General features: G+C 40.9%; 2 protein-coding genes and 1 long non-coding RNA gene across 5 annotated transcripts; 2 read left to right on the top strand and 1 right to left on the bottom strand.

Moving 5' to 3' along the window:
* The first annotated feature begins 419 nt into the window (after nt 1–419).
* On the top strand, nt 420–4,822 carry gpr61l (G protein-coupled receptor 61-like). Its single transcript, XM_088423743.1, has 2 exons — nt 420–731; nt 1,429–4,822. The coding sequence occupies exon 2, from the start codon at nt 1,484–1,486 to the stop codon at nt 2,774–2,776; it is 1,293 nt and encodes a 430-aa protein (XP_088279869.1). The 5' UTR covers nt 420–731; nt 1,429–1,483; the 3' UTR covers nt 2,777–4,822.
* Nucleotides 4,823–7,422: 2,600 nt separating this feature from the next.
* Nucleotides 7,423–14,308, top strand: cav3 (caveolin 3). Of its 3 annotated transcripts, none has more exons than XM_088424500.1 (3): nt 7,423–7,624; nt 10,472–10,598; nt 13,475–14,308. In XM_088424500.1, exons 2-3 carry the CDS (start codon nt 10,482–10,484, stop codon nt 13,814–13,816), a joined length of 459 nt encoding a protein of 152 aa, XP_088280626.1. In that variant the 5' UTR covers nt 7,423–7,624; nt 10,472–10,481; the 3' UTR covers nt 13,817–14,308. The 3 variants fall into 3 exon arrangements, with proteins under 3 accessions (XP_088280626.1, XP_088280625.1, XP_088280624.1); XM_088424499.1 differs by having other exon boundaries at nt 10,309–10,598; XM_088424498.1 differs by having other exon boundaries at nt 8,269–10,598.
* On the bottom strand, nt 7,994–13,812 carry LOC148418849 (uncharacterized). Its single transcript, XR_015866706.1, has 4 exons — nt 13,458–13,812; nt 10,336–10,675; nt 8,628–8,764; nt 7,994–8,339 (listed from the first exon to the last, which is right to left on the bottom strand). It is a non-coding gene; the product is annotated as an uncharacterized LOC148418849 (long non-coding RNA).
* Nucleotides 14,309–14,601: the final 293 nt, after the last annotated feature.

The raw sequence follows: 14,601 nt of genomic DNA, 5'->3' as shown, positions 1-14,601 counted from the left end.
CTATGTTGTGTCTAGTCTTTATTCCTATCTAATTTTTTGGTATAATTTTCTAGACGTAAACACATTTGATATTTAAACCTATTATTTGCTTTACGCTCGTGTCATCCTATTAGGCCATAATTGTACAATATCTTACCCATGTGAGAGTGGTCAATGGTCTTGACTTATGAAAAAAAAAATAGAGAAATTTATCTAATTTGTACGTCATAGCTTTCGAACCAGCACTATAAATATTCAAACATGTTAGTGCCAGTGTTGCCTTGAATTGGTGGGAAGTAGGACCCAGGGAAGACTCATCTTGACTGGAGACAGTGGTGTGTGTGTCACTTTGAGAAGTGGGGAAAAATGGGACACACACACACACACATACACAATGTGTGACAGTCAGTGCCATACACAGCGCGAGTCATGAATGGAAAGGCGGTGAAGAGGGACCAAGCATCATTTTGCATTTTACAGAGGAATATAATAAAGCCACCGTCATAATGGAGTCGGAGATCAGCTCCTGTCTAATTGGAATTGCACATCTATCCAAAAACTACTTGGGACAGATCAACCTGTTGCATTGAGTCAAACATGCAAAAGCATGCTTCTTCTTATAGAATGCTGACCAATTTCAATTACACAAGCAATGATAGAGCTTGATTGTCCAACGGAATCATGGAATTTTTATATGTAACAACTTGGGATTTTGATTAAGCGGCGGGAGAAGAGCACACTGAAGATCATGGGTACGTACTTTAGATTACATAATCCAATGGTGATTTTTATATATATATATTTAAAAAACCTAATGATTAATTATGATAAACGTCACTAGCTAATTAATGACAATGAAATATCTCATAATCAAACTCGGAATACTGGTGAGCCGTGATTCGTTATCTAATGCTGTGCTGTAGAAAGGTGGAAGTTGGTACTTATCCCTACTCGGATTGTCCCAGTTCCGACCTCAAAGAGTTTCAGGCGAATTGAACAACAATTCAATTCGTATCTGAGATCTTCGTATCTGATTCAGATTTGTTTTTCGGGTTCGTCACAACACTCGGTGACATCCGGCAAACGGCCTGAACTTTGCAGTACAAGCAAACATCTGTTAGCAACTTTGAACACACCCTGTTGTGATCGAAAGAGCCGCTAACTTCGTTAATGCTGGTTCGCCCCTTGATGACATACGAACTTAGGCATTTTAAAATTGTGTCGCAAGGAAATGTCGATCATGATTGAACATGACAAAAGACACTTCAGAAATCTCATGAATAGTTGCGACCCCGAACAAAGCCTGACGCTTCCCTGACGTGAATGCGCCATCGTGGCCTCTGTCAGCACTTGCAAAAGTTTGCGTTTCGGTAGGATACGGGCTTTAGTGCTTTTTCAGCAAATAAAGTCTTCTTTTTGTACTTTTAACTGTCTCTCTATTGATTTCAGGATATCCAACTCTAAAAACACTGTTGATACAAAGAGATGAAGGGAAGGGCAAATAATGGCTGAGAAGTCCGATCCCGTGATTTCCCCTGTCTCAAATCTGCCACAAGCAAATCTTACAAGCGTCCCATGGGAGGTCCACCCAACGGTTCCATCGGACGTGGGCGTGGTAACGAGCTCTCAGTCGCAGCTCAAAGACCTTTTTGGCTTGTTCTGCATGGTGACGCTGAACCTGATCGCGTTGTTGGCCAACGTCGGCGTGATGGTGGCCATCGCTCGCGCGCCACACCTGAAAAGGTTCGCTTTCGTGTGCCATCTTTGCGCCGTGGACCTGCTGTGCGCCGTTCTCCTCATGCCCCTGGGGATCATATCCAGCTCGCCGTTTTTCGGCACCGTCGTCTTCACCGTCCTGGAGTGTCGGGTCTACCTCTTCCTCAACGTCTTTCTCATCTGTTTATCCATTCTCACTATCACGGCCATCAGCGTGGAGCGATACTTTTATATTGTGCACCCGATGCGATACGAAGTCAAGATGAGCATCAATTTAGCCGTGGGCGTCATGCTTCTCATCTGGCTCAAGTCGGTTCTCCTGGCTTTGGTCACTTTGTTTGGATGGCCGGCTTACGGGAACCAAAGCTCCATCGCGGCAGCTCATTGCTCCCTCCATGCGAGTCACAGCCGCCTGAGAGGAGTCTTTGCCGTGCTCTACAGCGTTCTCTGCTTCCTGGTTCCCTCCGTGGTCATCTTTGCCGTTTATTGCGCCGTGTACAGGGTGGCTCGTACGGCCGCCTTGCAGCGAGCCCCGGCCGTCTCCGCCTGGGCCGGCGCGAACCCGGATAAGAATCGGTCCGACTCCATCGGCAGCCAGACCACCATGATCAACACCAACCGCTCTCTGCCCCAGAGGCTTTCCCCGGAGAGGGCCTTCAGCGGTGGCAAGGCAGCCCTCACTTTAGTTTTCATTGTGGGTCAGTTCTTGATCTGCTGGCTGCCCTACTTCATCTTCCACCTGCAAATGTCTCTGAGCGGCTCCATGCGCAGCCCGGGAGACTTAGAAGAGGCGGTTAACTGGCTGGCCTTCTCCTCGTTCGCAGTCAACCCTTTCTTCTACGGTTTGCTCAACAGGCAGATCAGAGAGGAGCTGGTCAAGTTTCGACGCTGCTGCCTCACCCAGCCTGTGGATTTTGCTGTCTCCAGCCACGAGGGCTCTCTGCAGGAGAACTTCCTCCAGTTCATCCAGAGAACCAGCAGCACAGCTGAAACTCGCTCCAGCTGTCTCAACACCAGTCCCAGAAACACTATGGAACACCGTGTTAAGATCCCCGGACAAATACCGGAAGATCACACTTAGACCATTTCAGAGGTCGCCAACCTTTACATTCAAAGAGCCATTTTGATGTGGTTTCTACGGATAAGACAACACTGGGAGCCGCAAACAATTTATTACACCTGAAATGAAGATGTAATGTATATAAATATATTCTTAAGGTAATGGGGCGAATGGGAGGGTGGAAGCGGATGGAATCAGTTGGGTGTTAGCAGCCAGAGGAGTTGCTTACAGCAGCTTTTGACAGCCAAGGTTGGACCACAGTATTTTCATTAAAAGAAGCAAGAAGACAGAACCGACGTCTGAATCCATCCGTGTTTACAAACAGGCATTAAGATGAGATTTATTCTGTGTTCAAGCGCTCCAGTTTGTAGTGTTTACTTACCTGTGGTAATATTTGCTTTGAACTCTTTCAGTCCCAAGCGTTATTGGAAAAGAAACCTCTAGAGGGCCAATGTTTTTAGCATTTTCACTCACCTTTCAAGGCCAATATTGTGTGCTATGTCTATGTAAATATGGGTGGTATGAAAAATTGATTTCCATTCCTTTCTTTGAATTATATGTAGATAAGAGCTGTGTTATAAGTGTGGAAACACTGCCATCCGACGGTCACAGTTATCGCTATACTGCTCAATTGACTTATATTAGGTAAGCATTAGTCAAGGGTGTCAGCTCCTCTCCGTAGTTGACCAGAATTTGAATATTTATTATTGTTATTACTATTTAAAAAGACCATAATTCTCACCCATGGCACTGAATGAGTTAATCTGGAAGGCCGCTCTGTATTGCCTGTTTATGTTCTCCGTTTCTTGGTTTCAAGAAATGAAAACGCAGACTGACCCAATGTTTGAGTCCATCCTTATTCATACGCAGGGCCATTAAAATGATATTTTTTTCGTGTTAAGAATTCTTCAAGCGATTCAGTTTTTAATGATCAGTTATGTCACTATATACTATATATTACTTTGAAAATATGTGCTTTTAATCTGGAAGGCCGCACTATATTTCCATTTCCTGTTTTTACTTTCGCAAAACTGACTGGCTGTCTCGTCTCACGTTTCGTGTCCCGTGGCATCAAACATTTCTTTTTTGCGAGTGATGGGAAAATAAAACCTCATGAACCACTTTTGATCATTTTTTTTTTATCCTGTAGCTTTTGCTCCGGGTTTAAAGATTAAAATGTGCAATAGAATTGCATTAAAGTCCCACCGCGTCATTAAAACAATAGTGCCATCTAGAAGAGGAAATAATATCAATGTGCTGTTTTAGTGCAGTACCGATCAAGTGACAAATAATCATATTAATCTAGTTGTTTTTCATGATCGATTAATTGTATATAATTACCCAAATCATCAGAGTTTTAACTACTTGACAGTGAATATTGTTTGACTTACTTAGACCACTATAAAAACAGTGTGCTCTATCAGAATAAAATATTTACAAGCTTCTGCTTTTAGGAAACTGTTGGCAATATTTTAACAAATGTTATATGACCCAAGGCAGAAATCCATGAATTTCAGGCACTACAAATTGTAGAAAATGGTTTTTGAATAAAGGCATGGAAATTAAAATATGTACAGTATTTAAAATTAATCAACAATTAAAATACAGATTAAAAACTATTAACATCTACTACTAAGCTACTAACCCTAACCCAAGTAACCGTCAGCTGAAGCCCTAACAGCAGTAACACGTCACATGTGGCCTTTTAGGTGCATTGGCTTTAAACAAAATATTTCATAGTTGTGACCAACTTTATTTATTTATTATGTAAGTATTGTGGGGATTCTAGTACATTTGTCACTATTCAGCTGTACAATGCCAGTTCTGCTTTGCTCCACCCTGCTGCCCACAACACCATCAACAGTAAAAATAAAAGGACAGGAAATCTTACTAGAAACCAAAGACAAAATATTATTTGTCCTCAAAATACAATTTTGAGGCTCATACACGTTTGGTGGCAGGAATTTGTAAAATCTTTGTGGAAATGTACGGTGTATCTTGTTATATTCAAACTTCTACTATTGTACTTTTTATCCTTTGTAATATGACCGAATAATTGACAGTAAACTTCTCTATGGAAAACAAGTTGCTCATTGTCTTTTTTTATGCGCATACAGTATCATCGAAGAGTTATTAATTGAGCTAGCTGTACTGAGTGACAATGTTGCCTGGTAATGGTGTAAGTTGATAAACAGTAACATTGTGCTACTTCCTCATATCAATATATTAGCCAGTAGCACAGTGTGAGGGGCTTTAATGAATCTGAGGGACAAAATCTCAGAGTTCCTGTGTGCAACAGATATGCTGATAGACACTGAATGTCATCCACCCTGGTCGTCATGGCAATTGAGTGAGCCAGTGACTCACATAGCAACAAGGACCACGCGTTTGGATGTATACTTTAGCTCCCGGTTGGAGTCGACATATTCTGGGCCTGCATGCATGACTGCTTGCACATACTGTATGCCCTGATAGTCTTCAACATGTGCAAATGGGCTAAGTATAGAAAAGAAAGATACAGGTGTATTATATAATTGGAATGTGTAGTTAGGAGCGATGGTGAATATATAGCTAATGGAAATCATTACAGGACATTGATAATGCTCTTAAGTGCCAACAAAGTGCTATTTTATGGTCGCCGCTGTTTGTATTAGCCTTTCATAAAAGGATGCCCGAGTGTTCACAGCAAATAATGTCAAGCATGTGATACGCCCTGACCAAGAAATACACGCCTGTGCACCCCCCCCCACACACACACACACACACAAACACACAAACACATTTCTTTCATTGCATTAGGAAATAAATATACCCAGGGAGATCAAAAACATAGTGAGATACTCTTTCCTCCATTTAAATTGAAATGTAGTCGTAATTTTAAAGCCCAAATCCCAACCCGAATACTATAATCTGAAAGTGAACGCCTAATTTAACCTGAATCGCAATTCTTAAAACGGAACCCAAACCTCAGTATTGTATGTGAAAAACTAAACGATACGACATTAATGTTTAAAGTTACTTTGGCCGTGGCTTGATGTATTATGAAAAAAAATGTCAAATCAAACCTCAATGGTAATGTTGTTGATCATAACCCAAATTGGCAATGAATACAATGCCCACTAGAGGGTGCTATACACCATGAAAACATCCCTACTTCCTGTTTCTTAATATCTGAATGATTTTTTATAAACAGCACGGAAAATGCTCTCGGTGCATTTTTTCTGGGGCGAGGCAGGGGGGCATCTAGCGATAACTGGGAGCAGTAGCAGTTTCTAAAATATGCATGTAAATTGTATTTTTTTCAGATTGAATTTGTTTCACAGTGTCGTGTAAAACACCTCAGTAGGTTCCACCTCGTCCACTAGACGTCAGTATAACATTTGACAATGGGGATTATGGTCAAACACTAGACCTGTGCTTCTTACTGACCAGCAACAATCGTAAAAATAATATCTCTTTAAATCGTGCTGAGAGAAATCATCAGAATACTGCGTGTATGGACATATTACCCAACAAATGCTATTAAGTAAATTTTCCACAATGTAAGGTAAAAGTGGGCCTGTAGTGCAGAATGGCACATGACTTTTTTTTTTCCTTCGGCAGAAATAAACAGATACAGTAACAGAAAAAAAATGCAAATGTTTGGGCACACAACTATTTGTAGACGATAAAATTACTTCTGTAATCAACTCCATATTTACAGTTATAATCCTTTTTTTTTTAACTCAACTACTAAATCACTTGATAATCTGCAGTAATATGCGTCTTTTTTTGCCGAGGACAAAAAATATATGCCCGACAGGATTGCCATACTCTCATTAAATCAGCGTGTAAACTAAGGTATTGATTTTTCAATTACATTCTGGCAATTCTGCCTCACATTTTGCAGAAACAGACACAAAAATAATAATTATCTGAATTGAACATAGACTGGGAAGAAAAACTGCATATATAAAAGTGTGTGCTGTTTTGCACGTATAGCTCAAACCTGTATTAATATTTTAGATTTTGACTTCTGGTCCACTTGAGAGATCCACAGCAGTCTCACATTTATTTTTGACTTGCTGTCCACAACTCACTCAGACCACCTACTAGTCCTTGACACGGTAGACGTTTTTAGATGGCTGTTGAAGATGACCTACTAAGTCATGTCTCCAACATGTGATCCGCAAGCTCTTCTCAATGAAAAAATGCTATTCTATTCGGCCCTCGCTCTGCATTTGTTGTTCACACTGCTGACCCCAAGTGGAGTAAATTATGCATGCATGAATCAAAATATCAGTGGCTGGCAAAAGCTGGATGTCTCTGGTGGCGACATTTCTCTTTGGCTCAGATATTGTATGGCATTCATACTTACTACGGAATGAATAGGGATTCAACTGGCCTCATTATCTTTACAGTATTGTGTTTGTTGTGATTTCCCAAGTGTGTCTCTGTCTGACTTGCTCTGGTTGTAAAATGAATACGCCTGCTGGTGTCAATCAAAAACCGGCCTTATTATCTTTATGAAGCTTATATTTGAACAGCTCTTGATCTCATTGGCATGCACGTGTGTGTGTGTGTGTGTGTATTCAAAAAAGGTATTTTAAAAGAAAAGGATGATTACGTAGTTCAAAAAGGAGTGGTCAAACAGGCTTTGATGTTTGTGTGCGCCCTTTGTCAGGGAGGCTGATCATTAGCATGCACTGCTGGAAACTACACTTTGAGTATTATCATCAAACAAACATCATTCAGCCGTCCAGTTGGCATATTAGTGTTACTGACTACCCTATGTGAGACGCCATGATGGTCCAGCACTGGTGAAAGGTCATAAAAAGCTCATTAGAAAATAGTTTGGTGTGCATCTGAACTATGCCGTTGTGTCTTCCGGTAAGTCAATTATGTGCTTTGATAATAACGTGCTAATAGGGAATGGCAGAGACTTGTTGTGGTAAAGGTATGTTAGTTGCCATGGTGAGGGCGTGCCTGATGACATCACGCCAGAGCCGACTCAAACGTGACCCCTGGGTGAGATTTACTGGGGTGTAGGATTTTCATGAATTTCATGAATTCTGACGTCTAGAAAACCATTTTTTTGGTTCATTACATATGAGAGTTTTTTTTCTGAATGCTTTAACTCTGAAGCGATTGGTGTAGCATTTTCAATTCCAAAAGTATTCCCATCGTTGGCAAACGCTCTCACAGTTTTTCTGTACTGAGTTTGTCATTTTATAATACACGCTATGCAAGGTTCTACTACTGATCGGATAAATTGTACAATTTTTTATAGAACTGAAAACAAATGAGCTTAGAGATTCATGTATTATGAATCATGTATCATGTATTATGATTCATTGTATTATTTCAAAAACATTATAACATCTTTCAGCTTTATTGCAAATGTAATTGAACAAGCAAGGTACGAAGCTTTTTGTTTTGTTTGTGTGTGTGTGTGTGTGCGTGTGTGTTTTTGCTTGTCTCTTGATCTGGTCTTGTCTCCGTCTCGACCTCCAAACGTCTTGGTCTTGTCTCAGTCTCGATAGTCCTGATAATGTTGCGGTCTTGGTTTGTGTGGTCTTGACAGCAGCACTCAATGCATTTTTTTCTGAAAAACAAAACCAAAACAAGACAAAAAAATGCCTTGATTCTTCTTAAATGCAATGCCTTACTATACATGGTCATTTATTATAAATTCAGTTTGATACAAGCAAGCCAAGAGCGCAAAATGCATATTGAAACGTCCGCATCATTTGACGACTAAACATTGAACACGTTAATGAGAAGTCCCCACCCATCACACGGCGTGCTCTAAATTTAGGTGCAGCTCGGCCGTGTGACGTGTACTTGGCTCGGGTGGCCTCACTTCCACTCTCAGTGGACTAGGCCGACCCACCTTCACTCTCTCCTGATCTATTTGCGTCCATCTCCCTCCTCACTGGCCGGCCACAGCAGGAATGCTCCGTCTAATCGGGTCAGATCTATGCACTCTGATCCCATTCCTCCACTCTTTCCTCAGCTCGTTTATACCACCTGGGAACCAGAGAGGCAAATGCTAATGCATATCCCGATGCAATTTACTTGAACATGATACCCAATAATCAACATTCTTTTAGCTGGCTTCTATTCCAAGATCCCGTTGGGACCGCTTGCCTCCTTTCCTATTCTTTTTTCAGTAGCATGACGTTCTGCAAGGTTTTTTTTTTGCCCTTTTTTTTTTCAACATTCTAATCCGTGAGTGATCGCAGCAACTGTATAATTGAGGAGGGCTATTAGTACTAAAATGGCCGTCAAAGCTACAGTATATGCACCATTCTGATGAGGCTCACAATGGTCTTGACATCAGTATGTAACACTTGAGTCTCACATTGTACATTATGTCCAATTGGTTTGACAAATAATAATGCTGCAACAAACATGAACCGTTCAATAAAACAGTATTATGGATTTAAAGACCTACAAAGCTTCATTCCCGACGCCAACAGTATAAAAAAAAATGGATGTTTAATATGTAGTATAATCACAGACTTACATGGACTAATAATGGGGCTAACCCGTGACTGACATGAAAGCAAAGCCCGTTGGGACAACATTTGCTGCCAAACGTAAACCCAACCGTTGTCAGTCACGATTCACCATACTGAGGCAATATACTCTGGTATCATGACAGGCTCCTCGAGAGGCTCCTTGAGAGGCTCTCCTTACTTGGACTCTGGCATAAAACATGCACTGACAGCAGTGCTTTCAGCAAATAAATGATTGAAGTCAGGAACAACAGCAGTAAGATGGCTGCCCTTTGGCTTCAGCAGTTAGCTTCCTAAATAATAGTCAATTCATGTATAAGTAGGGAGACTAGATTTTTAAAAACAAAAACTGGGACACAACAAACTCATTTAAGATCAAATATGCATTGAATTCTCACAGGTAATACTGTATAACAGATTTAATTGCTCATCAATCTGGTGAGCAGTGCTTATGCTATTACTTTAGCTAATGCTAAATGCTATTTTGGATGTCTGTTCAAAAGCACTAAACTTGAGTTCAGTGAGGCTGTTATGATTTTGTTTGTCAAATAAATAATAAAATGTTTCCACATACTCTCTGCAATGTACTAATAGATTAGTCAATGCTGTTTGGTGTGTTGAATTAGTATTCTACACGTTTTTTTTTTTTTGTGTTTTGCAAACGCTTGCTTATAAAACTGAAAATCATTTGGCACAACTTACCTTGCTGATCCGCAAGGTAAATCCAATTAATGATCTGTAGAATATATCGTCAACTGTGAAACATCTTTAATAGAGTCAGCAGAAAGTGACACTGTCATTAATTTTTTACTCCTACGCTGTCAAATGCGTTATACTCTTTTTCCATGTAATTAAGCCGCAAAACACAACATTCCACGTGCAGGGGTGTGCGTGTGTCAGTGTAGTGGAAGTTGGTGCCACGGTGCAAACCCTGCCCAGTCGGTCTCCCGCAAGCCCATGTGAAATGTAACACAAGCGCGGGCTATCTTTTTAAGGGATAGCTTCACTGTCTGTGCACGGTGTATGGTGTGTGTTGTGTGTGTGCGTGTGTAGGGTGGGAGGTCAGGCCTCCAAATTTACCAGGGCGTGCAGCAGCTGTCCACTGGCATGTCAACGGGAGCGTCAGCGCAGTACATGCAGGGGTTCACAAGCCATCCACTGCGTGCGCTCCAGTGTGCGTTTTGACAGCTCTCCCCTCACTGACTTCATCATCCAGGACCCCGAAAATGGCGGACCAATATCAGTACAACGCCAACGAGGAGAAGATCATAAAGGACAGCAACACCAAGGAGATCGATCTTATCAACAGAGATCCCAAGCAGATCAACGAGGATGTGGTGAAGGTTTGTACCACGCGGGGACTCCGCACCATCCGTGCAAATATGCAAATTGATGGAAACTATCTTGTGGGGTGCATGGACTGAAAATGCAAAAACAGAAATCAGCTTGGAAAACAGGGCAACATTTTTTAAGTAGATCAGGAACTATTCCTGTAACCAGTCTGCAACATGGTGTTTATTTTAGGAATCGTGGAGTATGTGAGTAACTGATATCCAGAGCTATGATGTTTTATTTAGATTCGACAACTGTTTATTCTGTGATTGTTAGCAGACATCACTCGGACCCGCAGAATTGAATATACACACAGAGATTTGATTTGACTGCCAACTTGGAAGTCTGTGAAGATGATCAATCATCACTTCCGAACAGAACTTGTCCTTTATGTCCGCTCAAATCAACATTTAAACTACAATATGGGGCTGCAAGATTCATGTGCTGTTCAGATTTTTTTTCCCACGTGTCTTCTCACATAATCAAAGCAGACATAAATTGGAACAAAGAAGCATGTGGCCGGATGGTCCGATAACGCATTTTACACATATTACATGATTGGATCATGAATACTTTTACTCCTTATTTCTGCTGAACCAAAACAATTGTATTGATAAAAAGGGCAAGTTAGAAAAATATACATCAGTCTAAGTTGGGGTTCAAGGGAAGGCGCCACGCCCTTTTTGCCAAAAATGTCCAAATATGGCAGGCCGCAGGTCCAAAATCCCTGCTCCGATTGACCTCAAATTTTAGATTTAGTGTAGCGTCATTATATCAATATGTATTTTTTGTGGTGATTTGGTTTTCATTACAAATGTCTCATGTCTCATGATTCTGATTTTTTTTGGGGGGGGGGGTGGGGGGGTGGTCTTCAGTTTCATTTAGAATCGATTTTTGATTCCAAAAGATTTTCAATTCAAAATGATATGATTGACAATGATTTTTTTTACATAGATGTACAAAGAGTAATGATCTACTCCAGTCAGCTTTACAAGACAATGACATATGAAGACGTGTTTTTTTTCTTCTTTTTACTTTTTTCAGACTTTTAATTGTGAGGAAATGCCTTTTTCCATTAAACTACTGCTACTCCATCCTTTATTTGGATTCACTGACAGACCAAACTGCCAGAACAGAAAATTGAAGCCTTATTTGATAAGAATTGTAAATTGAAGTGACTAAATAGTCTAATATAGAATACCAGCTTTTGGAGACTGATAGAAAGTTCATTTTGTTAAGGTATTTGCAGTTATCAATATTTAATGTATAGATGGAGTTTTTTTTCTAACCCTAACCCTACTAACACTAACCCCTGACCCTAACCCCTAACCCTAACCATAGCGTTAATGCTGGAGGCATGTTCTGTGTTGTACAATGATGGAAACATTGAGTGGCAGTTTTTTTTGGCGTCCTTAATCAACAAAAGTGATTGAATATGACTTGGTTTTTAATTGACGCTGTGTTGATGCTAGTTGAGATGTGATGGCAGTAAAAGGTCACGCAAAGAATTAAAGCCAGCTGGTAGCACCCACCTCTGCGTAGTCCAACTTTATAATGAAAGCGGCCATTGCATTCTATTGGATATTTGGTGTGTTTATTTTAAAGGTGGAATTGGCAGCGGTGATTACGACACATTAGCTTGTGACGTGACTGGCGTAGCTTAGCAGAAGTCGACAGGAAGCGATTTTTTCTTTTGTGTTTTAACATATAAAAATGATTTTGTGACATTTCATATCATTTCAGAATTGTAGCAAATGAAAATCTTGATTGTGAGAATCATTTTTTGGGCACAGCTCTTGCTTGCTCAGTGCACCATTGTAAAAAATACACACATTTACATGCAGCAATTTTCTGTCACAGCAACATAAGTGCTACTGTTTTTTTTTTTGGAGTGCCGCGGCAATCCCCTCTCCTTCAAAATGCCTTTGTCAGACCTTGACAAAGTGGAAACCAATTCAGCAATTCATTCCAAGGATGAGCCCAGACGGCTTTCTTAGAACAATCATCTCAAGCGGATCCTGTCCACTGGTTTGGAAGACAAAGACAAAATGTTTTTTGATTTTCAAGGCATCTGCTCCCTGCCTGTCTGTCTGTCTGAATAGTTCATTAACATTCTGTTTGAGTCTTAGCTAGGAATGCGGTCACCTTTTCCAATAAACCAATTGGAAGATGGCAGTGTAATCTTCCAGCTCAAGTCATACTGTACTTCTCGCTATACTAACATGACTCATTCATATGCGGCAACTATAATTACCTTCCAATTAAAGTATGAGCCCATTTGAACTGCTAACCAAAACAGCAGCGCCAAAGGGCCCAAAACATTTACATACCAGAGCATTTTTGCCTGGATATATTGTGTTTTATTGACGAAAGAAAGTAAGAAGAGGAAATTATGTCCATTTGCACTGTGACCTTAGCTGTACATCACGGTTTTAACCGGGGTAACGCAATTAACGAAATGTTCTTCTGTAGAATGAAGATAAGCTGAATGTTTCTGAATTTTGCTCTCAACACTACCTTAACCCGAATATTGACTTCATGCAAACACACTCCATGTCTCCGGGAACGACGGAAGCGCAGAATGGTATCGGTGACTTAAAACTATAGTTTGCCGAGACAGCACCTCAAGAAAGTCGAATGCACGCTAAATTGGGTTAACGATATTAGCTCAGTCCTTCGATGGACATTGGCCCCCAAATATTACCTCGTGATAATAACACGAGCCCAAAACCAAACAAGATTCATTCCCAACATCTTAATGAACATAATAAACTTTGATCGTTGAGAATTATAGAGAGAGCAACATAAACAACAAATCGGGAGCGACAATGGACATTCAACAACATTCAATATGTGATTTTAGTTCATACCTTTAATTTGCTATCAGGTGGAGTTTGAGGATGTCATCGCAGAGCCGGACGGCACACACAGCCTGGACGGCGTGTGGAAGCTCAGCTACACCACCTTCACCGTGTCCAAATACTGGTGCTACCGCATCCTGTCGGCCATCTTCGGCATCCCCGTGGCTCTGATCTGGGGCTTCCTGTTTGCCTTCATCTCCTTCTGCCATATTTGGGCGGTGATGCCCTGCATCAAGAGTTGCCTGATTGAATCGCAGTGCGTCAGCCGCATCTACTTGCTGTGCATTCAGACCTTCTGCGATCCTTTGTTCGAAGCCCTGGGCAAGATTTTCAGCGGGGTGCGCGTGGTTCTGCGCAAGGAAGTCTAAAAACTCCCATGACACTGCTGGGAAAAGTGGCATCAGACCAGATCTGCTATCTACACCACCTTGGCGCTGAACTGCACGACTATTCTGTTCACCTCACTCTCAACCTTGAGTCATCATAAGATTTTAGTTGGATTTTGTACAAAAAGTAGTCTTTAGTGGCAATTCGACACATTTGTTGTGATTCATGCAAATTACAGAAAACAAATGGAAAAAAATAAACGTTTTTTCATCATGATGTATTTGCAATTATCTGTTGCTGTCCAATGAAAAGCGTTTTGTCAGTGAAATTCAGTACATGATGTTTCTTTTTAGGTTAAAATACTTCTAGGTGGACAGCGATGTTTGCAGGAATGCTTTTTATTTACTTCAAAGTGCATCTGCAGGCCGGTGACACACATAAACATGCAAGTACAATATAATCACTTATAAGTGATGCATCACTTTTCAGCGCGTATTTTGTATAACTGGTTTACATAAACATTTTAACTCAAACATTGTCTTTCTGGTCTGCCTTTTGTTTTTTTTAATGACACTTGTTATAATAGAAGACTTGACTATGTAAACATGGTCTAACAGCCAACCCACATCCCCCACAAAAACAAAAGAAAAGAAATTGAATGTTTTCAGTTACTGTTTTAGGATCTGTGTAAACCAATCTCATTTTGATGTAAAGCTTCATGTCCAGTGTGCTTTCACCACAGAGACAGCTGCAGAGTGAGGCATGCTCCTGTGGCAGCTCTGCCATCCTTGGTAGGCCTCCCGTAATTGTCAGTAGGGGGCGGGGG

The sequence above is a fragment of the Hippichthys cyanospilos genome, chromosome 9, assembly GCF_059441005.1.
Source record: "Hippichthys cyanospilos isolate Australia breed blue-spotted pipefish chromosome 9, RoL_Hcya_1.0, whole genome shotgun sequence".
Lineage (NCBI taxonomy): Eukaryota > Metazoa > Chordata > Actinopteri > Syngnathiformes > Syngnathidae > Hippichthys > Hippichthys cyanospilos.
The sequence above is the reverse complement of the archived record's forward strand: the minus strand, read 5'-3'. Positions and strand labels throughout refer to the sequence as shown.

Coding starts and splice junctions, on each gene's coding strand:
- gpr61l (XM_088423743.1), top strand. CDS start 1,484: ATGGCTGAGAAGTCCGATCCCGTGATTTCCCCTGTCTCAAATCTGCCA.
- cav3 (XM_088424500.1), top strand. CDS start 10,482: ATGGCGGACCAATATCAGTACAACGCCAACGAGGAGAAGATCATAAAG. Junction 10,599..13,474: donor TCAACGAGGATGTGGTGAAG/GTTTGTACCACG, acceptor ATTTGCTATCAG/GTGGAGTTTGAGGATGTCAT.